Source organism: Lepisma saccharinum, chromosome 16 (assembly GCF_977018435.1).
Source record: "Lepisma saccharinum chromosome 16, izLepSacc3.1, whole genome shotgun sequence".
Lineage (NCBI taxonomy): Eukaryota > Metazoa > Arthropoda > Insecta > Zygentoma > Lepismatidae > Lepisma > Lepisma saccharinum.
The window spans coordinates 60,303,993-60,317,450 of NC_139244.1; the positions used below are offsets into that span (position 1 = coordinate 60,303,993).

At 37.4% G+C, this 13,458-nt stretch overlaps 1 protein-coding gene across 2 annotated transcripts in view; it reads right to left on the minus strand.

The window, feature by feature from the left end:
- The window catches only part of LOC146000500 (uncharacterized), a 58,621-nt gene that overhangs the window by 34,323 nt on the left and 10,840 nt on the right, over positions 1 to 13,458 (minus strand). For both annotated transcript variants that reach the window (XM_083138229.1, XM_083138231.1), the window contains exon 3: positions 1,411 to 1,590. In XM_083138229.1, coding sequence (XP_082994355.1) covers positions 1,411 to 1,590 — 180 coding nt within the window. The remainder of the gene's footprint in view (positions 1 to 1,410; positions 1,591 to 13,458) is intronic.

Consider the following 13,458-nt stretch of genomic DNA (forward strand, 5'->3'; position numbering starts at 1 on the left):
TTGTAAGTGGGGGTGATGTGATCAGCATCACGCCCCTGACCGCCTTTACCCCCCAGGGTTTCCCCCAGGTACCCATGTTATTCGACGCTGGGTGGGTGCCGGGGCCGCTTCCATCGTTAGAAAAGTTCCCGGATTTGAACCGGCCGGGGATCGAACCCGGGACCTTTAGCATGGTAGTCAGACGCGTTACCGATTGAGCCACCGCGGCCATACTTTAATATAGTACACATATGTATTCACAAAATAAAAGAACTATGGTGTAACATTAAAAGCTGACAAGTGTCAAGTACAAAAGTTTTGAAAAGACCAAAGTATTTACATGCAGTGATTTCACTTATAATTTTTCCTTCAACATTTCACTTTTTCGCACAATGATTTTCTTCAGGAACTTCAAATGTTCAGGTTTAAGACATTGGTAAAATTAGTAAAAGATATAAGCAAGTTACGAAATGTAAAAAAGCAATCCAGGCCCTAGTTATTCAATCCACATGGTGTACTGGCAGCTGTAAATGTTTTAAATCTGTAAATCTGAACTTGTGAAGTGGCTGAAGAAGGGCAGTGTCTCAAGAATGGAAATGTTGAAAACGAGTACAGTGGAACCCCGATTTAACGTTCCCCAGTTTTACATTTTCCTGCATTATACATTCAAAATTCATGGTCCCAATAGAGCAAAATGTTATGAAATTTTCCCCGATTTTATATTTTCCTGCAAAAAAGTAAAATCGAGGTTCCACTATACTGTACTTAAGAATTCCGATCTTCTTACAACTTATTGCATGAAATAAGGCAGTAATGCAGACCTTTATGAAGAATCTTGGAATCTTGATATAAATGTCGTGTCTATCATGTCTATCAAAGTATATTCATCATTTAACACCAGAAACAAGTGGTGGCGATTACGGGGTAGTTGTCCCTCCACCCACATTTTTGCCCCGCACTATGACATATTAATGCTAAGTAAACTTAGCATTCCTTGACCCATCTCAACCTATAAAAGCTAAAGAAGAAAATAATTGGTTACAGTAGATTAACACAGAATTGAATAACCCAATTTTGATGCAATTTGTTTTTGTGTACGTCTGCTGGTTAATTTTTAATTGAGTCCGAACTTGTGTATCCATAATTTTTTATCCGATAGTGAAGAGCATGTTGAACAGAACAACTCCTATCCCATGCCTCTAGGCATTTACTGTTGATTTTGTATGTAAAGGTCTGAAAATGCAAAAATTACCATCTGCCATGAAGGAAAAACGTGTGGTAAAAATACAATATTATTTTTCAAACAATTACATATTTTAAAACCATCGAGCAATCAGTATTGGACAATTTCATTTGGATTGACCTAACTGTACTTAGGACACAATACATTACATTGGTGAAATATTAATAATTTAAAAAAATTAAACTTACTTTAGAAGCATCTTGTTGTGACAAGGCAGGAATCTGCAGCATCTCTGCTGCCTCCAAAAAGCCATGCAAGTCTTCTGGCTGCAGATTCACTTCACCTTGATACATGAATTGGAGGATAGCCACCAAGTCCTTGTAGCGAACATTCTTCAACATGATGATAGGATGCTGGCAAGGATTCACCTTAAAATAGAGAGGGAAATATTACTGCAAGGTGGATTCATTAAATCAAGTGATTTTTTTTTAAAAAATCACTTATTTAAATCACATTAAATAAATAATTTTAAAATACTGTACATGAGGATTTTGTAGATATCAGAATCACTTTTGGTGAAAGTAAATTATCTCATCATCATTTAATGGCTCTAAGAAAGGAAATGTAACATGTAAACTCTAAACACACACAAATTTTTCTTGATTTAAAATTCAATATTTTTTATGGGCAAGATGTTAAAACTGTAAATAATGTCATTATCATTAAATTGTAATAAACATGGCTGCTGATATTTTGCAAGCTATCATTAAAATAATTGCCAAAATTCAGCAGACTTTAAACAAATATTTATTTAAGTTACAATAGAGTATATCTAGGGTGATCAGACGTCCTCTTTTATCTTGACATGTCCTCCTTTTTAGGTGTCTGTCCGGCATCAGGGAGATTTTTTAGAAATCGGTAAATGTCCTCCTTTTTTGGAAGGAGTATAGCATCGACCATATCAAATGTGCTGCATAGAGAATGTTTCCACACATAACGATCATCATATAAAGCATGCCACTTGGGGTGCGTTAAGAACACGACCAGTTTGCCGACTGAGTCATTAGTATTATTCTAACTTCAACCTCTGAGAGCATCCCAGACTGGAAAGCATGTAGTCTGTGCAGTAAGCTTGTTTTCGACTCAAAAAGCTAGTGCTATCAGTGTATAAAATATACAAAAAAAATTTGGATGATAGATTGTAGTGAGGGAAGAACCCACAATTAACATGAACGGAAAGGATGAACATATGAGAACCTACGGAAAGGGGATATGTAAAAACCTCATTAATGTATGGAATTGTATGTAGTCGCGAAGGCTCGTACTGAAAGAAACCTCTATTCTATTCTATTCCTTTTCAATTGATTGATTTGGTTTATTTAGGGTTAGGTGGGAGAACAGGTCGAACCTCGGCCTAAAATTAAGAAAATTTGAATTTTACATAACTTTTTTGGCACTTTTGGCTAACCGTGATAATTTTGATGAAGTGGCACTCGCAAAGAATACCCATTCCCAGGCCAGGATTCAAACCCTGAACGTTGTGCTAAATCCTCCAACACGGTGTCAGCCACTTTCTTTTCGAGACATACATATGTGATACAGATGCGCATAGTGAGAATTTTGATAATTACGTATTACTTACTTTTATGAAATAACGGAGTGAAAGTGTAAATTCAACAATGATCTTGCAAGAAAATAACCTGGTTTTAAGGGTGTGACGTTGCGTTTATATATTATATAAAACCCGCACCGTCGCAGTTTACAGAAGGAACTTTCGTTTGAGAAAATAAAAAAACAAAGTTCTCATGTCCGCCGCCAGAGGGTAGCTCCCTCTGTCTGCTGTACACAGAAGTGCTGCCTCCTGGCGACACTACCCAGTACCTCCCCCAAAACTACGCGGAAATTGCTGGTCCTCCCACACTTCCACTTTGTGCATAGATGGGAACCTGAAGGGACATACTTTCACCAGGCAGCTGCAGTCGCTCTTTTATCAGCCCGATCTTCTAGTACCGTACCATAGAACTTGAGGTTTTCATGGTGAGCAACAGGAGCATGCTTTAGACGATCTAGATACCGGACTGTGAATTGACTCGCCATGTCACCGAAGACAAATTGTGTAATACACATTTAAGGTACGTAGAATCGGAAGGTTCTGGTAAAATTGCGACCACACACAAAAGACCTATAGTGAAGTGAACTTAAAATCTCGAACTTAGCGCAGCTGGCCGTACACGTCTACTTTCGGACCTTTTTTTTTTTTTTTTTTTTTTAAAGCACGAATTAATTCGTTCCCTTTTGAAAAGAAACCACGGCACGAAAAGTGAAATTTTGACTGTCCCTTAAACGGAAACAACATATATATTAAATTTTCGACCGTTGCAAGCATACTCTCGCCAGATTTGTGAAATGGGTATCCTGTAGTCAAAGCCGTATTCACGCGCATGATTTTTCTAGATTTTGCCCGTCGGCTATAGGATTGTGAATGCATCATTAAACAGAGAACTGATCAAAGATAACTTCCATTTGGGCCATAGTGCAGATTATTCGTCTTGGTGGGAATATTGAAGAGGGATTGCAAAAGAATATTTAACAAAAAAGGCCTCATACGTAAATTCTTGTGCGTCAAATTCCCCTCCCCCCCATTATTGTAATTTTACCTTCCGTTAAGTTTTCCTTCCAAATAGTAGCGTCAAATCGTTGGCTTTTGTGATAGTAAAGTTACATACTAATGTGTAAGTAACGCGACACAGATGAATAAATCCTTAAAATATAAATAATTGTTGGATGAGATAAAAATACGTAACCAAACCCTTGTACCTGAATATTGTAGTAATATAAATATATATATGTGCCAGGCTCACTGGTCGAGTTGTTGGTAACGTACGTGAACCTTTATGTGCGAATGTTACTAGATGCACGAAAGGAGGGTGTGTCGCATAAATTGTGGTTAAATTAATGTCTGTTATTTAAGGTGACAATAATATTGTTGATAGATGTGTTGGATATATATATATATGTACATTTTACATATACGTGTACATTTCATTGTTTAGTGACAGGTTTTTGAAGTAAATAAAAGTCACGATTGTTAACGTTTTTGCTTGTGCTTTCTTTGCGTTACACATCGCTATGCACTAATGTAAATTTGGTAACCATCCATACGTTATCTTAGCGTGCAACGCGCATACCGCGTAATCTTGAGTGTATTTGAAATATATGGTGTATTCCTTTTGTTTAATTAAAATTGTTTGTTTTCAGGCCGTGCTATATATATATATATATCTATATATATATGTTTGCTCTTGAATTTTGGGGGTTGCTTTTTGGGTGGACTTAGTACTTTTGGCAGGGGAGAAATATTAAGCATTTTCATATCTTTGTTGTAAAATTGGTACCTAACGGACGTATTGAACGCGTGATCCGTTCGACCCACTACAACAGGGCTTTGCTCGCCAATGTGCGCGTGTGGATCAAGCATTTGCTGGATGCACATGCAATAAAGGCGTTTGCAGAAGTCTATTTGGGACGTTTTGCCTGGGTTAAATAAATAGGGTTATTGAATATTACCCTCTCCGGCATTGCTTCCAACATACCGATCCCTCGCGGGCATCGATAACCCCAAAACCAAAAGGACACGTCACAAAGTTTTGGTAGCATAGCAAGGTTGCTTTCCAATTTTTCAGTAATTTTTTTTTTCCCTGCCACTGCACCCGGCCACCTCCCGAATATTTTGTTCAACTCTCATTTATTTTTCATTCATGTCATATAAATAATTAGGAAGTAGAATAATATTGCAGTGTGACTATTACACACAATTTTGAAATTTCCAGGTTTGCGATTTTTTTCCCCCTGATAACCCCTTTTTTTTTGCTCTCATTTGTGCCTAACCTTTTTTTTACCCCTTATATGCTGTTAGGAGTATTTTTTTTACGAACCTTTTCCATTATGTCATTTGCTATAACCCCCCCTCTTATGGGTCTTCTACCTTACCACCTCCTTCACCTTCAACTGTTGAGTTCCTCCAGGGACTGCTTTTACCTCAGAATCAAACTCCGACCAGAGAACTTGTTCGGTTTTCCACTGTAAATTTAATTTTTCAGGATTTATCCCCGTTAACGGGTCATGATGTGTCTCAGTTATTTACCTTTCTGTTGACACTTCATAAAGTGATCAGCCTCAAGTTGTTAGATATTGAATCTATATTGTTGTTGGCCTTGCCTTATACCCTGCCTCCGCTTCGTGAAGTATGGATGGAGGGACTTTTACAAAAATTACCCTGGCATTTATTTAAATCAATGACCTGGAATAGACTAATTCATATTTCTAGGTTTCAATCTCTTAGAAGCTCCATCCTTCACAGGGTGCAACATCCAACAGAGTCTTTATATTCTTACCTTAGAGACATTTATGATTCTAGTCAGGTCCTTGTAGTGGATTGGTCCGATAAACAATTGATTGATCTTATAATCGAGGGTATTTGTTTTCCTGCTCGTTCACTCTTTCTCGGGCGCGCTCGTCCTCAGAGTATGAAGGATTTTTTTGCTCTAGCACAATATATTTTACAGCCTGAATTAAAGTGGACTTTGCATTTGGAATCTGTAAATTTGAAGGAAGGTTTAGAGCAGGTACAGGTCAACACAGTTTCATCTCAGACTTCTCCCGAATCTGATAAAGTTTCTTCATGTATGACAGCTGTGCAGCCTCCCTCTTCTTCTTCTCATGTTGGAGACTTTTCTTCCCATTCTCCCATTTCCACTTCCGTTTCCCTCGTGTCTTCGGTACATGCTGAGTACCCATTTTTGTCGGAAGGTTATCCAACTCCAACTATCCGGGTTCTTGTGAATGACCACCCTTGCCTAGCTTTAATAGACACTGCTTCATCTGTTTCTATTATTGCTTCTTCTCTTTTACAATGTATTAAATCTCCTTGTACAATTTTTAATGATCAGTCTATAGCCTTAAAAGATGTTACTAATAATACCTTTTCCTTGTCATCTTATTGTTCCATACCATTATGTGTAGATCACTTATCTTGGAAATGGCGATTTTGGATATCTGACTCATTACCTTTTCCTTTGCTTTTGGGAACAGATTTTCTTTGTCATACGTGTGCTACTATTTCTTTGGAACGTAAGGTCATATCCTTTCCATTTTTTTTGGAGGGTATTCCATTGGAGTTTGCCTTACATCCTTCACCATCCACTTCGCAGGTACCCCCTTCTCCTCCGCATGTTTCTCCACAAACTGATCAATCTATAGAACCGGCATTGCCTTCTTCCTTTCCTCCCGATCTTCATTCTCTTTAGGAATCCTTTAGTGATGTGGTTACGGACAAGGTTGGCTCTTGTACCTTACCTCCTGTTTCCATCCCTTTGGTGTCTGATATTTCATTTCGTTGCAAACCTTTCCAGCTAAACCCGGTGCAAACAGAAATTTTAAGAAAGCAAATACAGGAATTACAAGCTCAGAATATTATAGAATCCTGTTGGTCCCCTTATTCCAGCCCGACCTTTCTGGTCCCCAAAAAGAATGGTACCCATCGTTTAGTATGTTCCTATAAGAATCTTAATTGTTTGATTGCCTATGATAAATTCCCACAACCCCGTATAGATTTATTATTTCAACATCTTTGTGTGGACCAAGGATGACCAACTAAAATTTGATCACTTGAAAACTGCCTTTGTCCAACATACGGTACTCGCATTACCTGATTTTTCGAAGGAGTTTGTTTTACAGACTGATGCTTCCAGTTTGGCTCTTGGGGCTACCTTGAATCAGCGTGAATCGGATGGTTCCTTACGCCCCATTGCCTTTGCATCAAGGAAGCGTACCATTCAGGAGCGCAAGCAATCTATTTATGAGGCTGAATGTTGTGCTATTGTTTTCGGTTTCAAGAAATTTGAAACCTACTTGACTTCCAAACATTTTATTTTACAAACAGACAACCAGGCTTTGTCATGGTTGCTTAAACATCCCGAGCAATTCGGCAAATTTGGACGTTGGCTCTTATATCTTTCCCGTTTCTCTTACAGCGTTGAACATATTTCTTCAGCTAAAAATCCTGTTGCAGATTGTCTTTCTCGGATACATTCTCCTGAGGTTTTTTCTATAGCTCCATCCTTTACGAGCTTAGCATGTGCTGCTCCTAATTTTAATATTATTCCTTTTGATAAAGCAGATATTGCTGCACTTCAGGCACAGGATGCTGCCTTGCAACCCATTATAAAACAATTACAAGAGAATCAATCTGTTAAGCATTACCGTTTGTTTCAAGATCTTTTAGTTTGGCAGCCTCCTCGTGCTGTTTCTTCTCAAATTGTTTTACCACAAGTACTACAGCATTTGATTTGTAGGTACTATCATGACACCCCTGTCGGTGGTTCACATTTGGGTGTTAATAAAACCATTAAGAAGATTGGTTCTCTTTTTTGGTGGCCCAACTATCTTAGGGATATTCGACTCTATGTTCGCTCCTGCGATATCTGTCAGCGGGCCAAGCTTGCCATACGTAGACCTCAGGGTTTACTGTCTTCTGAAGTCATTTGGCGATGTTTGTATATCGATTTGGTGGGTCCCCTGGTTCGTTCTTCGAAAGGTAATACCTTCATTCTGGTTGTTGTTGATGCCTTCTCCAAATGGGTCTCATTATATCCGATTCGTTCAGCTGCGTCTCATTTGATTATTGACAAATTGAGGTCTTTGTTTCTCCTTTCTGGTGCTCCGTGCGAATTGACAATGCTTCATATTTCCGTTCCCATCTTTTTAATAACTTTCTGTTTAAATCTAATGTTAGACACATATACACCAGTGTTTATTACCCTAATCCGTCATTAGCGGAACGGTTTATTAGAACTTGAAAGCATCTTTGATTTGTTATCATTCTCAGGACCATTCTAAATGGGATACACAGTTAAGTAGCATTGCCTTTGCTTTTAATACTGCCCATCATGATAGTACCTACACTAGTCTGGCCAAAATTATATTTGGTCGTGATATTGACGGGCCAATGAATTTCTTTTGGGAACTGCAAACTGATGTGGAACTGGCTGCTCCTCCTTCGCCTGATCGTGCTCACCGTTGGGGCGAGGCCTATAAACATCTGTTGAAATCCTGGCATTCACGCCAGCGTAAATATGATGCAACTCGTACATCTGTTTCTTATAAGCACGGTGATTTGGTGTTGTTTCGCACCTTTCCCCAAAGTAATGCCTTGCAGAACATTTCGGCTAAACTTCAGGAACGTTGGACAGGTCCTGCCGAGGTTTATAAGACGCTTGGTCCTGTTACTGTCCTTTTGGTTGATCCTGATACCAAGCAGGTAGTTAAGAAGGCTCATGTATCGCATTCTAAACTGTATACTCTTCGTGATCCTATGCCTTCTCCTGTGATGGTAGATCTGGCAAATTCACGGATGGGTCAGGTCTTACAAAACCCATTATAAACCTTAATTTTTTTTGTGCATGTATTATTGCATTTAATTGATTATTTCATATTTCTCCCCTTGCTTTTGGAAGGTATGGAACCTCTAAATTTAGAGTAAGAGTTCATTCATATATGTGATTAAAATTGAGTCATACCTTTGCATTAGGCTTCATTTTGGTTATCTAATTGATACATATATATATATATATATATATATATATATATATATACTATAATGTGTGGTCATGTTAATGCATTTAAAAAAAAAAGGTTTTTTTGGCTGTATATTCTGTATGTAACATTTTTGCGGTGTATTAATTGCCATATGTATATTGTAATGATGCTACCTCCCTTTTTCCTTCCTTTAGTAGTGTTCACCCCCTTCTTTCCTATTTCTTTTCTTCTTTCCATCTTTACCAACATATTATTGATTTAGAGTTTGGTTTTTTTTCATATTTTTCTTCGTGAGGATGGGCACTCTACATACAATTTGGAATGGACTTGGAACAATGTATTTCTATTGGCAGTAAACTTCAATACATATATTTCCTTCACCGTCCCTTTTATCTTCATATGGAATATGCGGTGGATTACAGCTAGGTGGTTGTGTTTTTTTTTTTATCAGTGCCACAATTTTTTTTGAACTTGTTTATTTAATGTCTTCTATATATATGTTTGACCGGGATGGTAAACGAATTGCAACATAGACATTATCCTTGATATATTTAAATTGTAGCTTATCGCACTGTAAAAGTGTGTTGTATCATGAATTTTTGGAGAGCGATAGACCGGATGTTTAGGCACTAAAAACATATAAAATAGGCAGGCAAATAAGCACTTATAATTTTCAAAATAGGCAGTAAAATAGGCATTAAAATACAAATAGGCAATAAAAAAGGCAATGAAATTTAACTCAAAGTAATGAAGATAGACGTACAAAAAGAAATAGGTGTTTAAATGATATAGAAACATACATTCTTTATAGTTACTTAAAATAAACCAGGAGCTCATGATTAGGAACGCAGTCCAATATTGTACTTAATAAATCACTGCAAAGTCACGTCAGCCCAAAATTTTCCATTGTATAATGGCTACACACAATAGTCTGGCAAAATAAATTGTTGGCTACTTCCAACCAGTAATCAAATTATTTAAATATACACTTTATCACTGCACACAGGGTTATTTCAGTTAAAAAAAAATACACTCTATATTCCACACAGCAGTTCGAACTAAGAAACTATTTAAATGCATTTCAAGTTTGTACTGTACGGTTTGGCAGTCTCTGAATAAGAAGCACTAATTGCGGTTGCACATCACAACACGGTATTTCTTCAGGTGATTAACCGACAAGTTATGTCTGCAATCAGACAACACATTTTTTAGAATCGAAAGAGATCTTTCGACCTCCACAGATGTTACTGGAGCATACTTAAAGCACGCGAGAACATGTGGATCTAACTCAGTTTGTATATTTTCACATTTCAGAACTTGTTGAATTGCCCTTAATTTGTCCAAGTCCTTATTAGCTGCAATAACTCACTAACTGTTATTTTTAAATTTCTTTGAAGCATCGGAAACTTATCTTCGGAACAGGAAATTGTATGCACAGTGTTCAGTCATGTCCCAATTTTAAAGAAAATGCCTAAAATAGGCAATATCTGGCATTCATGAAATAATATAGGCAATATCGTATGAAACAGGCAAAATAGGCAAAATTAAATTGCCTTTGAATGAAGCTAATCCCTCCCCCCTGGCATTCGCAACATTCGTTTTCATCATATCTCTAACAGGATAGAATAGGCATTTTGCCTAACATCCGGTCTCTAGATATTACTTATCATTTCTATGGGCAGCTTAATTAGGTTGGAATTTTGATGAACAATTTTTTTATGCTTGGCATTTAATGGTTTTTTCCAAATTGCATATACGCATTTTCATTGAATGGTATACTAATTTTGCATGTTTTGCAGTGTTTTGTGTATGTGGAACTGCAAAAGCAAAACAAAAAATTTTTTGATGTTATCATTAACAATTTGATGCATGTTTTCTGATTCCACTATTTTATGCATGTGTGCCAAAATTTGTGGTAGGTTATTGTACCTATATATGTATATTTCGGTGCTATTAGTCTATCTTTAGCCTAGCTTTGACTGGCGAAGTTCTATGTTATGTATAATCATATTGTCATTCATGCTCATTAACTATTTATTCCTTATCTTATGTGCTTGTGCTTGGGATACCTTCCTTGTTTGGACAGGTCTAATTGTATATCATTATAGCTATGTTTCATATAATTTTTTTTGATCAAAATATGTATAATTATGTTTGGGTTTCTATTGTATTTCACATATTGATGATTTTTTTTATTACATTTTTGTTTGGTGCTTCGATTATGAGGATTTCTTTTTCCTCGACTGGGGGGAAATTGTGACGTTGCAATTATATATTATATAAAACCTGCACTGTCGCAGTTTACAGAAGGAACTTTCGTTTGAGAAAATAAAAAAACAAAGTTCTCATGTCCGCCGCCAGAGGGTAGCTCCCTCTGTCTGCTGTACACAGAAGTGCTGCCTCCTGGCGACACTACCCAGTACCTCCCCCAAAACTACGCGGAAATTGCTGGTCCTCCCACACTTCCACTTTGTGCATAGATGGGAACCTGAAGGGACATACTTTCACCAGGCAGCTGCAGTCGCTCTTTTATCAGCCCGATCTTCTAGTACCGTACCATAGAACTTGAGGTTTTCATGGTGAGCAACAGGAGCATGCTTTAGACGATCTAGATACCAGACTGTGAATTGACTCGCCATGTCACCGAAGACAAATTGTGTAATACACATTTAAGGTACGTAGAATCGGAAGGTTCTGGTAAAATTGCGACCACACACAAAAGACCTATAGTGAAGTGAACTTAAAATCTCGAACTTAGCGCAGCTGGCCGTACACGTCTACTTTTCGGACCTTTTTTTTTTTTTTTTTTTTTTTTTAAAGCACGAATTAATTCGTTCCCTTTTGAAAAGAAACCACGGCACGAAAAGTGAAATTTTGACTGTCCCTTAAACGGAAACAACATATATATTAAATTTTCGACCGTTGCAAGCATACTCTCGCCAGATTTGTGAAATGGGTATCCTGTAGTCAAAGCCGTATTCACGCGCATGATTTTTCTAGATTTTGCCCGTCGGCTATAGGATTGTGAATGCATCATTAAACAGAGAACTGATCAAAGATAGGCCATAGTGCAGATTATTCGTCTTGGTGGGAATATTGAAGAGGGATTGCAAAAGAATATTTAACAAAAAAGGCCTCATACGTAAATTCTTGTGCGTCAAATTCCCCTCCCCCCCATTATTGTAATTTTACCTTCCGTTAAGTTTTCCTTCCAAATAGTAGCGTCAAATCGTTGGCTTTTGTGATAGTAAAGTTACATACTAATGTGTAAGTAACGCGACACAGATGAATAAATCCTTAAAATATAAATAATTGTTGGATGAGATAAAAATACGTAACCAAACCCTTGTACCTGAATATTGTAGTAATATAAATATATATATGTGCCAGGCTCACTGGTCGAGTTGTTGGTAACGTACGTGAACCTTTATGTGCGAATGTTACTAGATGCACGAAAGGAGGGTGTGTCGCATAAATTGTGGTTAAATTAATGTCTGTTATTTAAGGTGACAATAATATTGTTGATAGATGTGTTGGATATATATATATATATGTACATTTTACATATACGTGTACATTTCATTGTTTAGTGACAGGTTTTTGAAGTAAATAAAAGTCACGATTGTTAACGTTTTTGCTTGTGCTTTCTTTGCGTTACACATCGCTATGCACTAATGTAAATTTGGTAACCATCCATACGTTATCTTAGCGTGCAACGTGCATACCGCGTAATCTTGAGTGTATTTGAAATATATGGTGTATTCCTTTTGTTTAATTAAAATTGTTTGTTTTCAGGCCGTGCTATATATATATATATATCTATATATATATGTTTGCTCTTGAATTTTGGGGGTTGCTTTTTGGGTGGACTTAGTACTTTTGGCAGGGGAGAAATATTAAGCATTTTCATATCTTTGTTGTAAAATTGGTACCTAACGGACGTATTGAACGCGTGATCCGTTCGACCCACTACTCGCCAATGTGCGCGTGTGGATCAAGCATTTGCTGGATGCACACGCGATAAAGGCGTTTGCAGAAATCTATCTTGGGACATTTTGCCTAGGTTAAATAAATAGGGTTATTGAATATTACCCTCTCCGGCATTGCTTCCAACATACCGATCCCTTGCGGGCATCGATAACCCCAAAACCAAATGGACACGTCACAAGGGATGTAAGAAACAAATACGAGGTAAAGTGTAAGGTGGTCGTCATTATTCCCTGCCAGTGGTGGCGATTGGGTTCCAAAACTAGGGGGGCAAATTGCAAGAAGTGGGGGATGGGGTGGAAGGACAGTTTACTTTCCCTTAGTCCATAAGGTTTAGTATAGTACAGGGGCAAAAGTTGGGGGGGGGGGCAACTGTCCCCCTCGCACACTGTATCCCTGCTGTTGAAAGAATGCTAGAAATGTTTGTGCAATAAAGTATTATTTCTTGTCCCAATCGAAACTACTTAAAAATTAAATTAATCTGTTTTGGAAATTAAGCGAAGCTTACTTGTTGCATTTGCATCACTTCTGGGAATATTTCATTCTAACTATCCAAGAACTTGAAAAGGAGCAAAACTCTGTGCTTCAAATTATAGATATTCTTAGTTATTATTGTCAAGTGTTAAAGAATAACTTAGGAGATTGCATTATTTGCTTAAAGATAAGAGAAATGACTGAAAAAGATCATCTGAGAAGTATCTGTGGCCAAAATC